At 43.2% G+C, this 16,522-nt stretch overlaps 1 protein-coding gene across 1 annotated transcript in view; it reads left to right on the top strand.

The window, feature by feature from the left end:
- The window catches only part of EIF4G1 (eukaryotic translation initiation factor 4 gamma 1), a 151,331-nt gene that overhangs the window by 74,041 nt on the left and 60,768 nt on the right, over nucleotides 1-16,522 (top strand). Inside the window, exon 6 of the mRNA XM_058189240.1 lies at nucleotides 1,548-1,648. Coding sequence (XP_058045223.1) covers nucleotides 1,548-1,648 — 101 coding nt within the window. The remainder of the gene's footprint in view (nucleotides 1-1,547; nucleotides 1,649-16,522) is intronic.

Here is a 16,522-nt window from a genome sequence, read left to right as displayed (position 1 = left end):
AATACAGTCAGCCACACGGATGCATTTACCGTATTTTTTTGGAGTATAAGGCGCACCTTAGTTTTTGGGGAGGAAAATAAGAAAAAAGCTGATTGGCAGGTGGATCTGCCTCCCGGAATACCCCCAATCAACTGTTCCCAGAGGTGAATTTTAGCAACAGGTTCTTTGGTTGTGAGCTCTGTGCCTTGCTTTTTTTGGCTTTCATTTCTGCCTCTGAAACTTCTGAAACTCTGTTTCAGAAAAAACTTTTTTTTCTGCCTCTGAAAGCCTCTGAAACAGCTTCCGAAAAAAAGCCTCTGAAGCTCTGTTTGGGGGTTTCTTTTCTGAAGCTTCGTTTCTGATGCTTTTTTCAGCCTCTGAAACCTCCATTTGAGAAGCTGGGCGGGGCTACATTCAGAGTATAGATTTTCACCCTCTTTTTTGGGGGGGAAAAAGTGCTTCTTATACACAAAAATATGGTAATACTGTATTGCCCTGAAAATAAGACCTAATCAGAAAATAAGCCCTTATGCATCTTTTGGAGCAAAAATTAATATAAGACCCAGTCTTATTTTTGGGGAAACACAGTATTTTCAATCGTTGCAACAGCCTGGGGTCATGTGCCATGAGTGACCTTCCCAGCCCACTTCCAACAACGGCACAATTCAGTTAGCAACTACAGTAATTTGCTTAACAAACATGGTTAAAAGGTTGCAAAATCTGATGTGGCTCAACAATCAGCTTCCTTTAGCTATGGTAATTCGGGGCCCAATTGTAGTTGTAAGTCAAGGATTATCTGTAGGCTACGTGAGCGGTGTTGCACTGTGCATGTGTGTACAGGTAATCCTCGATTTACAACCGTTCATGTAGTGACCGTTCAAAGTTACAACGACATTGAAAAAGTGACGTGACTACTTTTCCACACTTACGACCATTACAGCATTCCTGGGGTCACATGATCAAAATTTGGACATCTGGGAACTGTCTTATATTTATGATGGTTGCAGTGTCCCAGGGTAATGTGATCCCCTTTTGTGACCTTCTGACAAGCAAAGTCCATGGGGAATGTAGATTCGCTTAACAACCATGTTACCAAATCGACCAATGGAATGATTCACTTAACAACTGTGGCAAGAAAAGGGGGCAAAGCTCACTTAACAACGTTTCACCTAGCAACATACACTTCAGGCTCCGTTGTGGTTATAACTCAAAACTCTACAAAGTTTGAACACTTTAGAGATGCTAGAAACTCAAAAGTCCAGCCTACCTTTGGTTGCTTGACCACTGACTCACGTTTATGACGGATGCAATGTCCCTTGGTCGTGTGATCCCCTGACAAGCAAAGACAGTGGAGAAACCAGATTCACTGAACAACCAGGTTACTAACGTAACAAGTGCAGTGATTCGCTTAACTAACGCGGCAAGAAAAGTCATAAAACGGGACCGCAACGCACTGAACACATTTCTCACTTAGCAACATAAATTCTGGGCTCAGTTGTGGTCGTACGTTGAGGACTGCCTGTGTGATATGACTGCAATAACTCAAATGTTCTCCTTTTCTCCTTCAGCTGGTGCATATTATCCTGCGCAGAACGTGCAACAATTCCCAACTTCCCAAGTCATGATGAATCCTCAACCACCGGTCCCGCCAAAGCGAGAGCGCAAGACAGTAAGAGGGGGGGGGCAGGGGCGGGAGGCAGCTGGGTGGGACAATAAAATATCCATTACCCAGTTTCCCTGAAAATAAGACCTATCCCGAAAATAAGACCTACCATGTTGTTGTTTTTTTGTTCATGCGCCTAATATAAGCCCTACTTAACTGCCTGCACAACCAGCCGGCCACCTGTTCCATCTGGTTGTAGGTGGTGCTGTGCCCACGAGGCGAGGCGGGGGGTGAAGTTGCCCCACATGCCCTACTCTGGTTTACCTCAGGGAAGCGAGGCAGCAGTCAGGGCATGGGTGGCCTGGCTGGGGGGGGGGAACCCTGAGGTAAGCTAGTGTGGGACATGGCGGGCAGAAGAAGAAGTGGGCCTCCCACGTACCCGTAAACTCCGTCAGGGGAAAAAAAATAAGACGTCCCCTGAAAATAAGCCCTAGTCCTTATTTTGGAGCCCAAAAGAAAATAAGATCCGGGTCTTATATTTGGGGAAATACGGTATTCACGGTCTTGTTTACTTAATTTGTTCACCTGTCTCATGGTCCCAACCTTTTATCTTTACCTTACATTACATCACTTCCTGTTGTTTTATTTATTTATTCATTCTATCCATCCATGCATCCATCCATTACTTCATCAATATTTTAAACTACTGTTTCAGATTGACAACAGCATCAATTCTAAACGAGAGAAAATGAAACTGAGAAGGTCTCGGACCTTCTGGTTGCCAAGATCGTAGAAATGCCAGGCTGTCATTTAAAATTCAGTTGTACCAAGAAAGGAGAATATTTGTAGCTCAGGGTTGAAATGAAAGGGTCCTTGGTGCTCTCTGAGCTTTGCTTGTTTCCTTGCAAAATTCAGTTGTTTTGATATTTGTATCAAGTATCTCTACATTCGGGTTCCAGTGGTTGTGAGTCGCTTAACTGCTGTGGCGAGAAAGGTCATAAAATCAGGCCCAGCTCACTGAACAGGTACCTCGCTTAGCGACGAAAAATTTCTATAAACAACTCACTTGCTTAGCGATAGAAATTCTGCTCCCAATTGTAGTCGTAAGTTGAGGACTAGCTATAACCTGCTCCCTCATTCCTGAGTAATTGTAATAAAAGTTTCAGCAGGAAATTTATTTTAGCAAAACCACACCCTGTTTTAGCAATTTTATGTCGTTGGCATAAAGGTGTCATTACATGAATCGGATCGTTTGGGTGAATGCCAAACACCCGATCAACATTGCCACAAATGATGCCGCGTCTGTCGGCTGAATACTGATGTTAACGGCTGCAGGATTGTCATTCGGATTTAATGGATAGTTAGAAATAATGATCACCCTTTTGCCCGACCTGGTCCCCTTTAAATTAAATTTCCATTTATAGTTCTTACCAGGTGTGTCAAAACCCTAATATTCTCCAGAACGTTTCATTCGTTCATTCTCTGGCTCATACCCATCCATGTTTTCCCGGGTGTGTCCAGCAAACTTTATACCTCTGAATGAAACTGTTGGACAACCCCTCCAAAAGTCAGTTTGACCTATTTTATATGCAGAACTGGGAAAAGTTCACAAAAGGCCAGCCTTGGCATATCTCGGTTTTTCCCCTTGGGGCTTTATGTACAGATGCTCTTCCCTACCTTGTACAACAGGTATAGTGAGTTCTGATCTAGCTGTGTACGTGATTAAGGCACCAGGCTAGAAGCTGGGACTCTTGAGTTTCAATCCCGTCTTAGGCAGGAAAGCTGGCTGGGTGACTTTGGACCAATCACAAGGAGTCAGTGAGTTCTAGTCCCGCCTTAAGCACGAAAGGTGACTGGGTGACTTTGAGCCAATCACCAAGAGGCTGTAAGTTTTACTCCCACCTTGGGCATGAAAGCCAATTGAGTGACTTTGGGCCAGTCGCCAGGAGACTGTGAGTTCTAGTCCCGTCTTAGGCATGAAAGCCGACTGCGTGTCTTCGGGCCAATCACCAGGAGAAGGTGAGTTCTAGTCCCGCTTTATGCATTGAAGCTGACCGGGTGACTTTGGACCAGTCCCTCACTCTCCGCTCAGCCCACCTCGCAGGATGAGTTGTTGTGGGGAAAATAGGAGGAAGAAGGAATATTGGTTGCGTTCACCACCATTGAGTTATTTCTAAAAACAATAAAGGCGGGATATAAATAATTAATTTAAAAAAAATTAAAAAATCGTTTAGCCTGGTGGTAAGCAGCTGCTTCTCCACCTTTGGAAGATTCCAGATGTAGATTTAGCAGGGGAAACAGGCCCCGCCCTGTGTGTGTGTTTTGTGTGCATACCATTTGTGGGGAATGTCGCAAGATGGGTCAGAGTTCGGCAAGGTACAAGAGTCCAGAATGGTTTTGTACTGAACATTAGCAGAAAGGAGCAAGCTGGCAACTCTGCAGAGAGAAAGGCTGTCAAATGCAGGGCTGCTTCTCTTTATGGCCTGAATATTTCTGCAGAAGTTGCTCTCATGCCACGTGATTTAGGTCCTTGCTGTAGCATTGGAGGAGGAGAAGGAGGAGAATCAGGTGAGATAAATCAGTAATTGGAATTTTTTTTTTCTTTGCAAAGGAAAAAGCTGGCACAATTCACATGGAGGGCACCACTTCCCGTATGTTCCTCCCTTTGTTTTTCCCCTTTGCTTGGTTTTTTTTTTAATTTACCTGTTTAATTTATTCTTATCTTGCGTTTATTACTTATATAAGCGACTCGGTGCAGCAAACATAGCTAGTCAATCAGAATAGAGCTGGAAGGGACCTTGGAGGTCTTCTAGTCCAGCCCCCTGCTCAAGCAGGAGACCCTATACCATTTCAGACAAGTGGCTGTCCAGTCTCTTCTTAAAAACCTCCAGTGATGAAGCGCCCACAATTTCTGAATTAACCTGTTCCACCGGTTAATTGTCCTCACTGTTAGGAAGTTTCTCCTTAATTCCAAGTTGCTTCTCTCCTTGATATGTTTCCATCCCTTGTTTCTCCTCCTGCCTTCAGGTGCTTTGGAAATAGTTTGACCCCCTCTTCTTCATGGCAGCCCCTCAAAATACTGGAATACTGCTATCATGTCCCCCACCCCCGGTCCTTCTTCTCTCTAGACTAAAGGTAAAGGTTCCCCTCGCACATACGTGCTAGTCGTTGCCGACTCTAGGGGGCGGTGCTCATCTCCGTTTCAAAGCTGAAGAGCCAGCGCTGTCCGAAGATGTCTCCGTGGTCATGTGGCCGGCATGACTCAATGCCAAAGGCGCACGGAACGCTGTTACCTTCCCACCAAAGGTGGTCCCTATTTTTTCTACTTGCATTTTTACGTGCTTTCGAAACTGCTAGGTTGGCAGAAGCTGGGACAGGTAACGGGAGCTCACCCCGTTACACGGCAGCACTAGGGATTCAAACCGCTGAGCTGCCGACCTTTCGATCAACAAGCTCAACATCCTAACCCCTGAGCCACCGCGTCCCTCTCTAGACTAGGCAAACCTAAATTCCTGCAACCTTCTTCATATGTTTTAGATTCCAGGCCTTTAATCATCTTAGTTGCTCTTCTCTGCACTTTCTCTCCCCAAATCTCAACGTATTCCTTCCCTCCTATTTTTCCCACAATAGCCCTGTGATGTAGGTTGGGTTGAGAGAAAGGAATCGGCCCAAAGCTTTTAAGCTCGAGTAGACTAGGCCAAACAAAACACAGCACTGTCCACATAAATCTTGCTCCCAGTTTGAGTGAGAGGCGATCTTTGAATTTCCTCTGCAAAAAGAATGTTAAAAGCCACTTTCAGAGTATATCAAAATTACTGTTTTTGCAAGCTGCACTTATTCTATCACCGGCTTTAGGCTGGTTTTCCTATAATGCCCCGACAATTTTGTAGTGAGTTTTGTGAGTGTCTTAGTCGTCTTTTTTTGAAGCCTTATTTCTTTCAAAGGTGCATTCGTCAAGATTCTGCAGTTAAGAAATGAGATAGAAACTTCACTAAATAAAATCCCCGAAGTGAGTTTCATTCAGATTACAGCTGCCATAAATGAAGCAATTGATTTGGGACCGTGTTAGAACTGAGATAGGCAGTCCTCGACTTACGACCACAATCGAGCCCAAAATTTAGGTTTCCTCATTGACTTTGCATGTCCGAAGGTCTCAGAAGTGGATCATATGACCCAGGGACATAGCAACCATCATAAATGAGAGTCAGTTGTCAAGCATTCGAAGATAAATCACGTGACCGTGGTGATGCTGCAACGATCACACATGTGAAAAATGGTCATAAGTCCCCTTTTTTTCAGTGCTGTTGTAACTTGGAATGGTCACTAAATGAACTGTTGTAAGTGGAAGATTTCCTGTAACACCAATCACAGTATTTTAGGGAATCCCTTATTTTTCAGGTAATCATTTTCCTGGAATAAGTTCTTATAGAATAATTAGACCAGGAAGCACTGATAACATGACTCCTAAAATACGATTTTTCTCTTGGTTCAAATATTAAAATCTGTGGTCCTCATCCTGCATAATGTGTATCATTGTGTAGAGATGGATATAGTGGGAATTTTGATGCTACTGGCCTTTGGAGATAGCTAGGAGTTGAGATCAAATCCTATTTTTTAAAAAAAATTATCCTGTGCTTTATAGCTGGTAAACCATGTGACGTAAAGTAAACGAGGGATTTGTAAACAAGGGATAATTCTACAAAAACGGATTTCTTTTCCAGGGTGTAGAGATTGTTTTCTGCAAAACACAGAGTTAAGAAACAACTTTTTATTTAAATCAATTTCTTTAGAATGGGGGCTCTTAAAACAGGCATTGTAATTCCCTGGGATTATTTTTTCCCTTTTTAAAATAAGAACAGCTCAGGCCTTCACTACGACAGAGTGGTATCAGTTTTGACGTTCATTTTACCTTTCGCAAACCTGCAATTGGTCCTTGAGGAGGTACCAGGTTTGAGGACACCTGGAATGCATAGATTTGAAATTGAATGCAGATTGACCTACAACCATTCAGTTAGTGACTGTTCATAGTTTAAAAAGTAAACTTTAAACTTACGATCGTTTTTCACAATTACGACCTTTGCAGCATCCCCATGATCAAATTCAGATGCTTGTCAACTGACTCATATTTATGACAGTTGCAGTTTCTCGGGATATTGTAACCTTCTGACAAGCAAAGTCTAATGGGGACGCCCAGTTCACTTAACCAACCCTGTTCCTAACTTAACAACTGCAGTGATTCACTGAACATCTGCAGCAAGAGAGGTCGTAAAATGGGGCAAAGCTCATTGTTTTGCTTAGCCACAGACATTTTAGGCTCAATTGTGGCGTCATTAAGTTGAGGACTGCATGTACAGGCAGGGTTGAGAACATCCTTAGATACAAACGACTGCCTATTACTAAAAATGGTGGATGGGTTCGCCTTCTTTGAGCTGAAGCAACATGATGCTTTCAGGAGCCGCTGAAGCTACATGTTTTAAATTTATAGCCTATTTTCGGTGGTTCCTGAATGCTTACTCTCGTAGTTTGTTGGCTTGTGGGGAAGGACAAAGCCATCTGCCATTTTCTAGTAATAGGCAGTTCATTTGCAAGTACAACTTTGACTCACACACAAATTTAGGTTAAAGATGAGTTAGGAATGGAATTTGTCTTTAATCCAGGGACTGCCTGTAATTAAATGTAGCTTCTTTATTTCTTGTCCAACCCTAACGTCAATTAAATATTACTTCTGGGGGGCATAGGATTTCACACAAATTTATTATTTTGGGGAGTTGCATCACTGCAGAGTTTGAAAGCCACTGCTTTAGAACAGGGGTCTCCAAATTTGGCAACTTTTAAGACTTGTGGACTTCAACTCCCAGAATTCCCCAGACAGGAAGTCTGGGAGTTGAAGGCCACGTCTTAAAAGTAATCAAGATTGAGAATCACTGCTTTAGACTAAGAAAACTGGTTAGCATTCTGTCCCAACCCACTGTTTTCCCGAAAAGGTTGATATCAGCTCCCATATTTTATTTACCCCAAAATATCCGAAGTGGTCCCAAATGAAGAAGAGGAAGGTTTCTCATGAAAATCAGGGTTCTCCAAACTTGGCAAGTTGAAGACTGGTAGACTCAAACTCCCGGAATTCCTTAGCCAGCCATGCTAGCCAGGGAATCGAGGCAGACTGGTCTAAGAGATAAATGGCACAGCAACTGAATCAGAGGTGGGTTTCAGCAGGTTCTGACTAGTTCTGGAGAACCGGTAGTGGAAATTTTGAGTAGTTCGGAGAACCGGTAGTAAAAATTCTGACTCGCCCCGCCCCCATCTCTTCTCTGCCTCCCAAGTCCCAGCTGATTGGGAGGGAATGGGGATTTTGCAATATCCTTCCCCTGGAGTGGGGTGGGAATGGGGATTTTACAGTATCCTTCCCCTGGATTTTTTTTTTATTTGCATTTATATCCCGCCCTTCTCCGAAGACTCAGGGCGGCTTACACTATGTTAGCAATAGTCTTCATCCTATTTGTATATTTATATACAAAGTCTTTATATACAAAATATACAAAGGGCCTCTGTGGCTCAGACTGGTAAGACAGTCTGTTATTAACAGCAGCTGCTTGCAATTACTGCAGGTTCAAGCCCCACTAGGCCCAAGGTTGACTCAGCCTTCCATCCTTTATAAGGTAGGTAAAATGAGGACCCAGATTGTTGGGGGGCAATAAGTTGACTTTGTATATAATATACAAATGGATGAAGACTATTGCCTGACATAGTGTAAGCCGCCCTGAGTCTTCGGAGAAGGGCGGGATATAAATGCAAATAATAAAAAACAAAAAAACAAAGTCAACTTATTGCCCCCAACAATCTGGGTCCTCATTTTACCTACCTTATAAAGGATGGAAGGCTGAGTCAATCTTGGGCCTGGTGGGGCTTGAACCTGCAGTAATTGCAAGCAGCTGTGTTAATAACAGACTGCATTAGTCTGTTGAGCCACCAGAGGAAGGGAATGGGGATTTTGCAATATCCTTCCCCTGGTTTGGGAAGGGAATGGGGATTTTACAGTATCCTTCCCCTAGAGTGGGGAGGGAATGGAGATTCACAGTATCCTTCCCCTGCCACGCCCACAGAAGCGGTAGTAAAAATAACTTGAAACCCACCACTGCACTGAATGTGCACCGCCAGACATAATGTGGACTGTTGCTTCCTCTGGTTTTAATTTCACCACCTCACAATGTTACATTGAGCGTCTTTCAGGCTGCCGTAGATTCATAATGTAGCTGTTTCAATTTGCCTCGAGCGATAAAATCCAATCTGGACAGTCTGTACGGCGTCGTATTCAGATGCCAAGCTTTTTTTTTTTTTTTTCAAGCGCTCCACATTGGCTGTCGGCAAAAATTGGAAAGTCCTCCCCCCCTTCCGCCCCCCCCCCCCACCCCGCTCCTTGTTCAGAAGAAAGCAAAGATTCCCAAGTCCTTGTTGCAAAAACTCAAGACTCGGTTAGGCTCGCATGACTTGCGTTGCTACTCTGAAATTCTGAATCGCTTCCTCCTCGTTTCTTCCCCATCCCTCGTCACAGCTAATCCTCAGCTTACAACGGTTCACTTAATGACCGTCTGAAGTTACAAAGGCCTTGAAAAAAGTGACTTATGAGCATTTTTTCACACTTAACAACAATTCTAGCATCCCCTTGGTCGTTTGGTCACAATACAGACACTTGGCGATGAACTCATACTGATGACGGTTGCTGAGTCAATGGGGGAAGCCAGTCACTTAACACCCATGTTATTAACTTAACAACTGCAGTGATTCGCCTAATGATTGTAGCAAGAATGGCTGCAAAATGGGGCAGAAGAGAAGAGAAGAGAAGAGAAGAGAAGAATGGGATGGCATAGGATGGAATGGAATTCTTTATTGGCCAAGCGTGATTGGACACACAAAAGAATTTGTCTTGGTGCACATGCTCTCAGAGTACATAAAAGAAAAGATACATTTGTCAAGAATCATAAGGTACAACACTTAATGATAGTCATATGGAAATAGTCAATATAAATCTTAAGAATGCCAGCAACAAGGTTACAGTCATACAGTCATAAGTGGGAGGAGATGGATGATGGGAACGATGAGAAGATTAATATTAGTGCAGATTTAGTATACAGTTTGACAGTGTTGAGGAAATTATTTGTTTAGCAGAGGGATGGCATTTGGGAAAAAACTGTTTTTGTGTCTAGTTGTTCTGGTGTGCAGTGCTCTATAGCGTCGTTTTGAGGGTAGGAGTTGAAACCGTTTATGTCCAGGATGCGAGGGGTCTGTAAATATTTTCACGGCCCTCTTTTTGACTCATGCAGGATGCAGGTCCTCCATGGAAGGCAGGTTGGTAGCCATTGTTTTTTCTGCAATTCTAATTATCCTCTGAAGTCTGTGTCTGTCTTGTTGGGTTCCAGAACCGAACCAGACAGTTATAGAGGTGCAAATGACAGACTGGCTGAGGAACTCTGGGAGTTGAAGTCCACAAGTCTTAAAGGGACCAAGGTTGGAGACCTCTGTTCTAAGTTGAGGATTATTGTGTCCTACAGTTGTAGCTGTGATCTGGACTTGTTGACACACACAAATACCTCTTTGCGCGCGCGCGCACACACACATATACACACACACACACACACACACACACACACACACACACACACACACACACATATACACACACACACACACACACACACACACACACACACACACACACACATGATCTTTGGACCCCTAGGGCAGGGGTCTGCAAACTTGGCTCCTTTAAGACTTGTGGACTTCTACTCCTAGTAGCTTTGCTGGCTGAGGAACTCTGAGAGTTGAAGTCCACAAGTCTTAAAAGAGCCAAGTTTGCAGACTCCTGCACTAGACCAAACCGTTCCTTTGCTTTTGCTTAATGGTCTAATGCACCGTTTCTTATTTATTTATTTATTTATTTAATCATATTTGTATACCGCCCTATCTCCCGAGGGACTCAGGGCGGTTAACAGGCACTTAAAAACACATAAATACAGCATAAAAAACAATTAAAAAACTTATTCTAAAAGCCCAATAACTAAAAAAATATAAAAATAAAACCCAATTTAAAACCCGTAAATTTAAAACCTAACTCAGTCCTGCGCAGATAAATAAGTATGTTTTAAGCTCGCGGCGGAAGGTCAGCCTCACTGTAAGATGTGTGGACTTCATCTCCCAGAATGCTGGTTGGAGGAATTCTGAGAGTTGAAGTCCACACATCTTAAAGCATCGCCGAGATTTGAGAAATGCTGGTGTAAGGTATTGTGCAAAGGAGCTGATGCAGTCACTGACTTAAGCAAATTATGGGAATGCAGGTGCTGCGTGCCACGGTTGCCAAGTGTTCGGAGATAAATCTTTCCTCATCATAAATTGAAAACTGTTGGGTAAGGAGAAGGCCAGACTGGTTCAGCATCGTCTTCCTACGGTGGCCAACTGGGAAATAGGACCAGGTCCTGTTTTCCAAGGGACGAAATGCAGAGGGATTGCGTCTTTGACAGAGTATGGGCACCATGATAAGTAAACCCTACTCATTTTTCCTCTGAAGACCACCCTAATTGATGAACCTCTTACCACCTGGCTGAAACACTCTGAAAGGAATCTTTAGATTGTGTCTACACAGTTGTGGTGGAATTGAACGGCCACACAAACCAAATATAAGTACTCCTCGACTTACCACTGTTACAATCGCACTGAAAAATGTGACTTACAATCATTTTTCACCATAGCACTAGCAGTAGCACTTAGACCTATATACCGCTTCATGGGGCTTTACTGCCCTCGCTAAGCGGTTTACGGTTTACAGAGTCGGCCTATTGCCCTCCAACAAATCTGGGTCCTCATTTTACCGACTTCGGGAGGATGGACGGCTGAGTCAACCTTGAGCCGGTCAGGATCGAACTGCTGGGAGTCTGTAGAATTAGCCTGCATTCTAACCAGTGTGCCACCACAGCTCTTCGCACATGACCGTTGTGGCATCTCTATGGTCACGTGATCGAAATTCAGCTGCTTAGCATCCAACTCATATTTATGACCATTGCAGTTTCCCGTGATCTCCTTTTGCGACCTTCTGACAAGCAAAGTCAATGGGGAAGCCAGATTCATTTGAAACCGTGATACTAACGTAACAACTGCAGTGATTCCCTTAACGACCGTGGCAAGAAAGGTCGTAAAATGGGGGCAAAACTCATTTAACAAATGTCTCAATTAGCAACAAAAATTTTGGGCTCAATTATGATCGTAAGTCAAGGACCTACCAGTAACTGATGCTTAAGGTCTAGTTAAAAAAACCCCACATCTGTAGGCATGCACACCTTGGAAACTAAAGATCCTGCTCTCCTCTTTTATTCATTTATTTTTTTAACGTTGCAAGATGGCATCCTGCCCTTGCTCAGCCATCTTTGGTTGGAAGAAAAGTAAGTTTCGAAACGTTCTCAGTTGCAAAGTACCTTTGCAAATTGGACCTATTAAACCATCTGTCACCTAAAGGGCAAAACTCCTGAGCCTTTGCCAAGGGACAGAATGCTGTAATTTTTACTTCCGCCGATTGAGATCGGCCTAATACTGGTGCGTGTACACATCAGCACGGTTGCCAGCGCTAAGCTGCTTATAAAAGGATTTGAGTAATTCTTGCTTCAAATCCATGCTACGTTCCCTGGGTGAGCTACTGGTTTTCACTTCGCCTTCCGTGAAAATGCTTATCAGGCTATCTTTAAAACTGCAGCATGCTCTTTTTTTTTTTTTTTTTTTTGGTGATACCTACATATACCAATTTTGTTTTGAGATAAAATACAAATGAAAATAAAGGGAGTAGGGAAATGGGGAAGGGGAAGAGAGGTTTAAGGTAAGTAGGAAAGAGGAAAGAAAAGCATTGGCTCCTGGATTATTTTCAGTCCAGTAAAATACTAAATAGAATTGCAGCCTCAACTTTTTATGTTTACGTGTTTAGTAAATACTTGAGATTTCTTTTAACAGCAAACTAAGTATTATTAGGGACATGGTGGCTCAGGGGCTAGGACGTTGAGCTTGTCAATCGAAAGGTCGGCAGCTCGGCGGTTCGAATCCCTAGTGCTGTCGTGTAACAGGGTGAGCTCCTGTTACTTGTCCCAGCTTCTGCCAACCTAGCAGTTTTGAAAGCATGTAAAAATGCAAGTAGAAAAAATAGGGACCACCTTTGGTGGGAAGGGAACAGTGTTCTGTCCGCCTTTGGCATTGAGTCATGCCGGCCACATGACCGCGGAGACGTCTTCGGACAGCGCTGGCTCTTCGGCTTTGAAATGGAGATGAGCACCGCCCCTAGAGTCGGCAACGACTAGCACGTATGTGCAAGGGGAATCTTTACCTTACTAAGTATTATTATCCTTGTCTTCTTTACTGTCCCTCTAATTGATATTATTTTTACTTTGTTGCTTTGGATATATACTGAGAGCTTCCATGCCAGAGACAAATTCCTTGTGTGTCTAATCACACTTGGCCAATAAAGAATATTCTGTTTTATGTTCTGTTCTGTTCCGTCCCTTCCCATTCAACCCAAAGTCAAAATTTCATATATATTTTTTCTCTTGTTGGAGCCTAGAAGTAGCTTCCAAGTAGAAAGAAAACTAGATACATTCTTTTCTCTTGTTTAAAACAGTTTATTTTGCCATAACTGCTAGCTCCATCACTTTTTGCTTTTTCCAAAACTTCATTTAAATTTCCTGTTTTGTCTTTATGGAAGAGGCAATTTCCAGAACCCCGTTTGCAATTCCTGAAGTGGTTCCCTCAAAATTTTAACTCTAGGGCAGGGGTCTCCAACCTTGGCAACGTTAAGACTTGTGGACTTCAACTCCCAGAATTACTCAGCCAGTTTTGCTGGCTGAGGGATTCTGGGACTTGAAGTCCACAAGTCTTAACGTTGCCAAGGTTGAAGACCCCTGCTCTAGGGGACTGAACTTTAGCGAGGCGGTTTTTCCCGTTCCCTGAAAATAAAAATTTAAAACAGTGAGTGGGAGGCTTCCTTCCTATTCCCTATGAACGGCCATTTGTAGTAAAACAGGTTTTGCCACTGTGGCTGTTCAACAAGTCAGGAAGGGATAAATTACTTCCCGACACTCTTACAAATTGCCTGCCCCTATTTTAAGGCCAAGAGAAAAATGGATAGGACCTCACATTTGGTTGAAAGATACCGTGTTTCCCCGAAAATAAGACTCAACTGGAAAATAAGACCTAATGCATGATTTGGAGCGAAAATTAATATAAGATTCGGTCTTATTTTCGAGGAAACACAGTATTAACCTGCCAATAGGATGCGGTGGCTGAGTGGCTAAGATGCTGAGCTTGTTGATCGAAAGGTCGGCAGTTCAGCCGTTCGAATCCCTAGTGCCCTGTAATGGGGTGAGCTCCCATTCCTTGTCCCAGCTTCTGCCAACCTAGGAGTTCGAAAGCACGTAAAAAAATAGGGACCACCTTTGGTGGGAAGGGAACAGCGTTCTGTGCGCCTTTGGCATTTAGTCATGCCGGCCACATGACTACGGAGACACCTTCGGACAGCGCTGGCTCTTCGGCTTTGAAACGGAGATGAGCACCGCCCCCTAGAGTCGGGAACGACTACAAAGGAATCTTTAAATATTTATTTATATTTATGACGGTCGCAGTGTCCTGGGGCCATGTGATGCTTCCCCTGTTGCAAACTTCTGATCAGCAAAGTCAGTGGGGAAGTCTGATTCACTAAACAATGGTGCTGCTAACAACTGGAATGATTCATTTAACAAATGCCGCAAGAAAGGTTATAAAATTGGGGACTTGACTTAGTGTCTGACTTAGCAGCAGAAAATTTGGGGCTCAATTGTGGTCGTAAGCTGAAGACTACTTGTGCCGTTCACTATCCCAAACATAACTGCTTTCTCCAGTGAATTCCCGCGCATGAAAGAATATTCTTAAAAGGTGGTAGAAAATAACAAGTTTATTGCCTGGTGCTAAAAAACGGAAATCTAGATGTCCAAACTCTCCCTTTAGGGCAGGGGTCTCCAACCTTGGTCCCTTTAAGACTTGTGGACTTCAACTCTCAGAGTTCCTCAGCCAGCTTTGCTGGCTGAGGGACTCTGGGAGTTGAAGTCCACAAGTCTTAAAGGGACCAAGGTTGGAGACCCCTGCTTTAGGGAGCTGGGTCCACCACTCGCCCTCCCATCCCTGCTGGCATTTTATAAATGCATATTATGGGCAGAGAACATAGACTAGATTGTCATGTTGTCGTCGAAGATATAGTGGGAATCACCTTTACTCGTCTTGGCATAGCATTTCCCAGTCATGTGCACACTTCAACTCGGGTGAAATGCTCCCGGTTTGGACCGCATCGCCCGACCTGGAAGCGATGGCGGTGGGTGGTTCAAAGAACCGGTAGCAAAAATCCCTGCCTTCCCCCCAACCCTCCATGCCCAGCATAGCTGCGCGATCATCAGAGGGTGTGGTTTTTTTGGTTTTTTTTTTTTACTTTTAAAAGCATTTTTTCTTCGGCTGAAAAAATGCTTTTAAAAGTAAAAAAAAAAGCCTCTGATGATCGTGCGGCTCAGCTGGGATCGTCAGAGCCTTTTAAAAGCGTTCAGCCGAAGAGGTTGTAGAAAAAATGCTTTTAAAAGTTTTTTTTTTAAAAGTTGGCCACGCCCACCCAGTCACATTACCACCACTACCACCAAGCCACGGCCACAGGACCGGTAGTAACAAATTTTACATTTCACCACTGCTTCAACTCCCAGAATACCCTCAGCCAACAATGTTGGGAGATGGAAATTAAACGTACCTTTACAGGATACTTTGATGGGATGGTGACTATTTGAAGCTTTGTGATGTCTCCGTGTCACTAACAAGCTTCACACCTTGATGTAAGGAGGGTGCCTTTGCTCACTCAGCAAAAAGAGTGAGGAACAAAATGACAACCTATGAACTTCCTTCTCTCTGAACTCTTTTGTTTTCTCTTCCTGCCTCTCTGATTTAGTGTTGGTTAAGACTTATTTATTTATTTACCATGCGCAGGAGAACCAAGGACCTCACAGCTAGTCTTTCAAGCCAGTCAGTCAAAAATGGATGGTCTTTTCCGTAAGAGAAAAAGACCTGGATCCATTCCCCGCCCACCACTCTCTCTACTTAGGGTTTGTATATATTTTTAGTTTTAGTCATCTCCATTTTAATGTTCATTTTTCTCATTCAAACATCTGTTTTTGTATACGTACAAAATTTTCAAATTGACTATTGTATGCCACCCTGAGTCATTTCTTGTGAGATAGGCGGCTATTTAAATTTGATAGATGAGAGGGAGGGAGGGAAGTGGGGGGAAGAGAGAGAAAGAGATGAGAGAGAGAGATATAAGAGATTGATAGATGATGGATGGATGATAGAATGAGTGAAAGATGAGAGATAGATAGAAAGATAGATGGATAGATGGATGGATAGATAGATAGATAGATAGAATAGAATAGAATTTTTTATTGGCCAAGTGTGATTGGACACACAAGGAATTTGTCTTGGTGCATATGCTCTCAGTGTACATAAAAGAAAAGATACGTTCATCAAGGTACAACATTTACAACACAAATGATGGATGGATGGATGAATAGATAGATAGATAGAGAGAGAGAGAGAGAGAGAGAGATGATAGACACAAATTAGATACATAGATAAAAAGATAGATATTAAGAAAAAGATAAAAAGATAGACATTAACCCCATTTCCCATCTGTAATAATTTTGAGGCTCTTGAGTGGAACCTAAAAACAGAAATGAGGAAAAACGGCAATTATTGGAGCCGCCTGTTTCTCCTCTTGAGAGATGATTCAATAGATTGGACTAATACTGCCACAGAATTTGCAGTCCATATTCTGCTAGCTATCCTGTATCTTCTACAGACCCATAAGAACAGGATTGCACAGGAAGGGGAGTAGCGATTGTCACTGGATGG

The sequence above is a fragment of the Ahaetulla prasina genome, chromosome 6 (assembly GCF_028640845.1).
Source record: "Ahaetulla prasina isolate Xishuangbanna chromosome 6, ASM2864084v1, whole genome shotgun sequence".
NCBI lineage: Eukaryota > Metazoa > Chordata > Lepidosauria > Squamata > Colubridae > Ahaetulla > Ahaetulla prasina.
The sequence above is the reverse complement of the archived record's forward strand: the minus strand, read 5'-3'. Positions and strand labels throughout refer to the sequence as shown.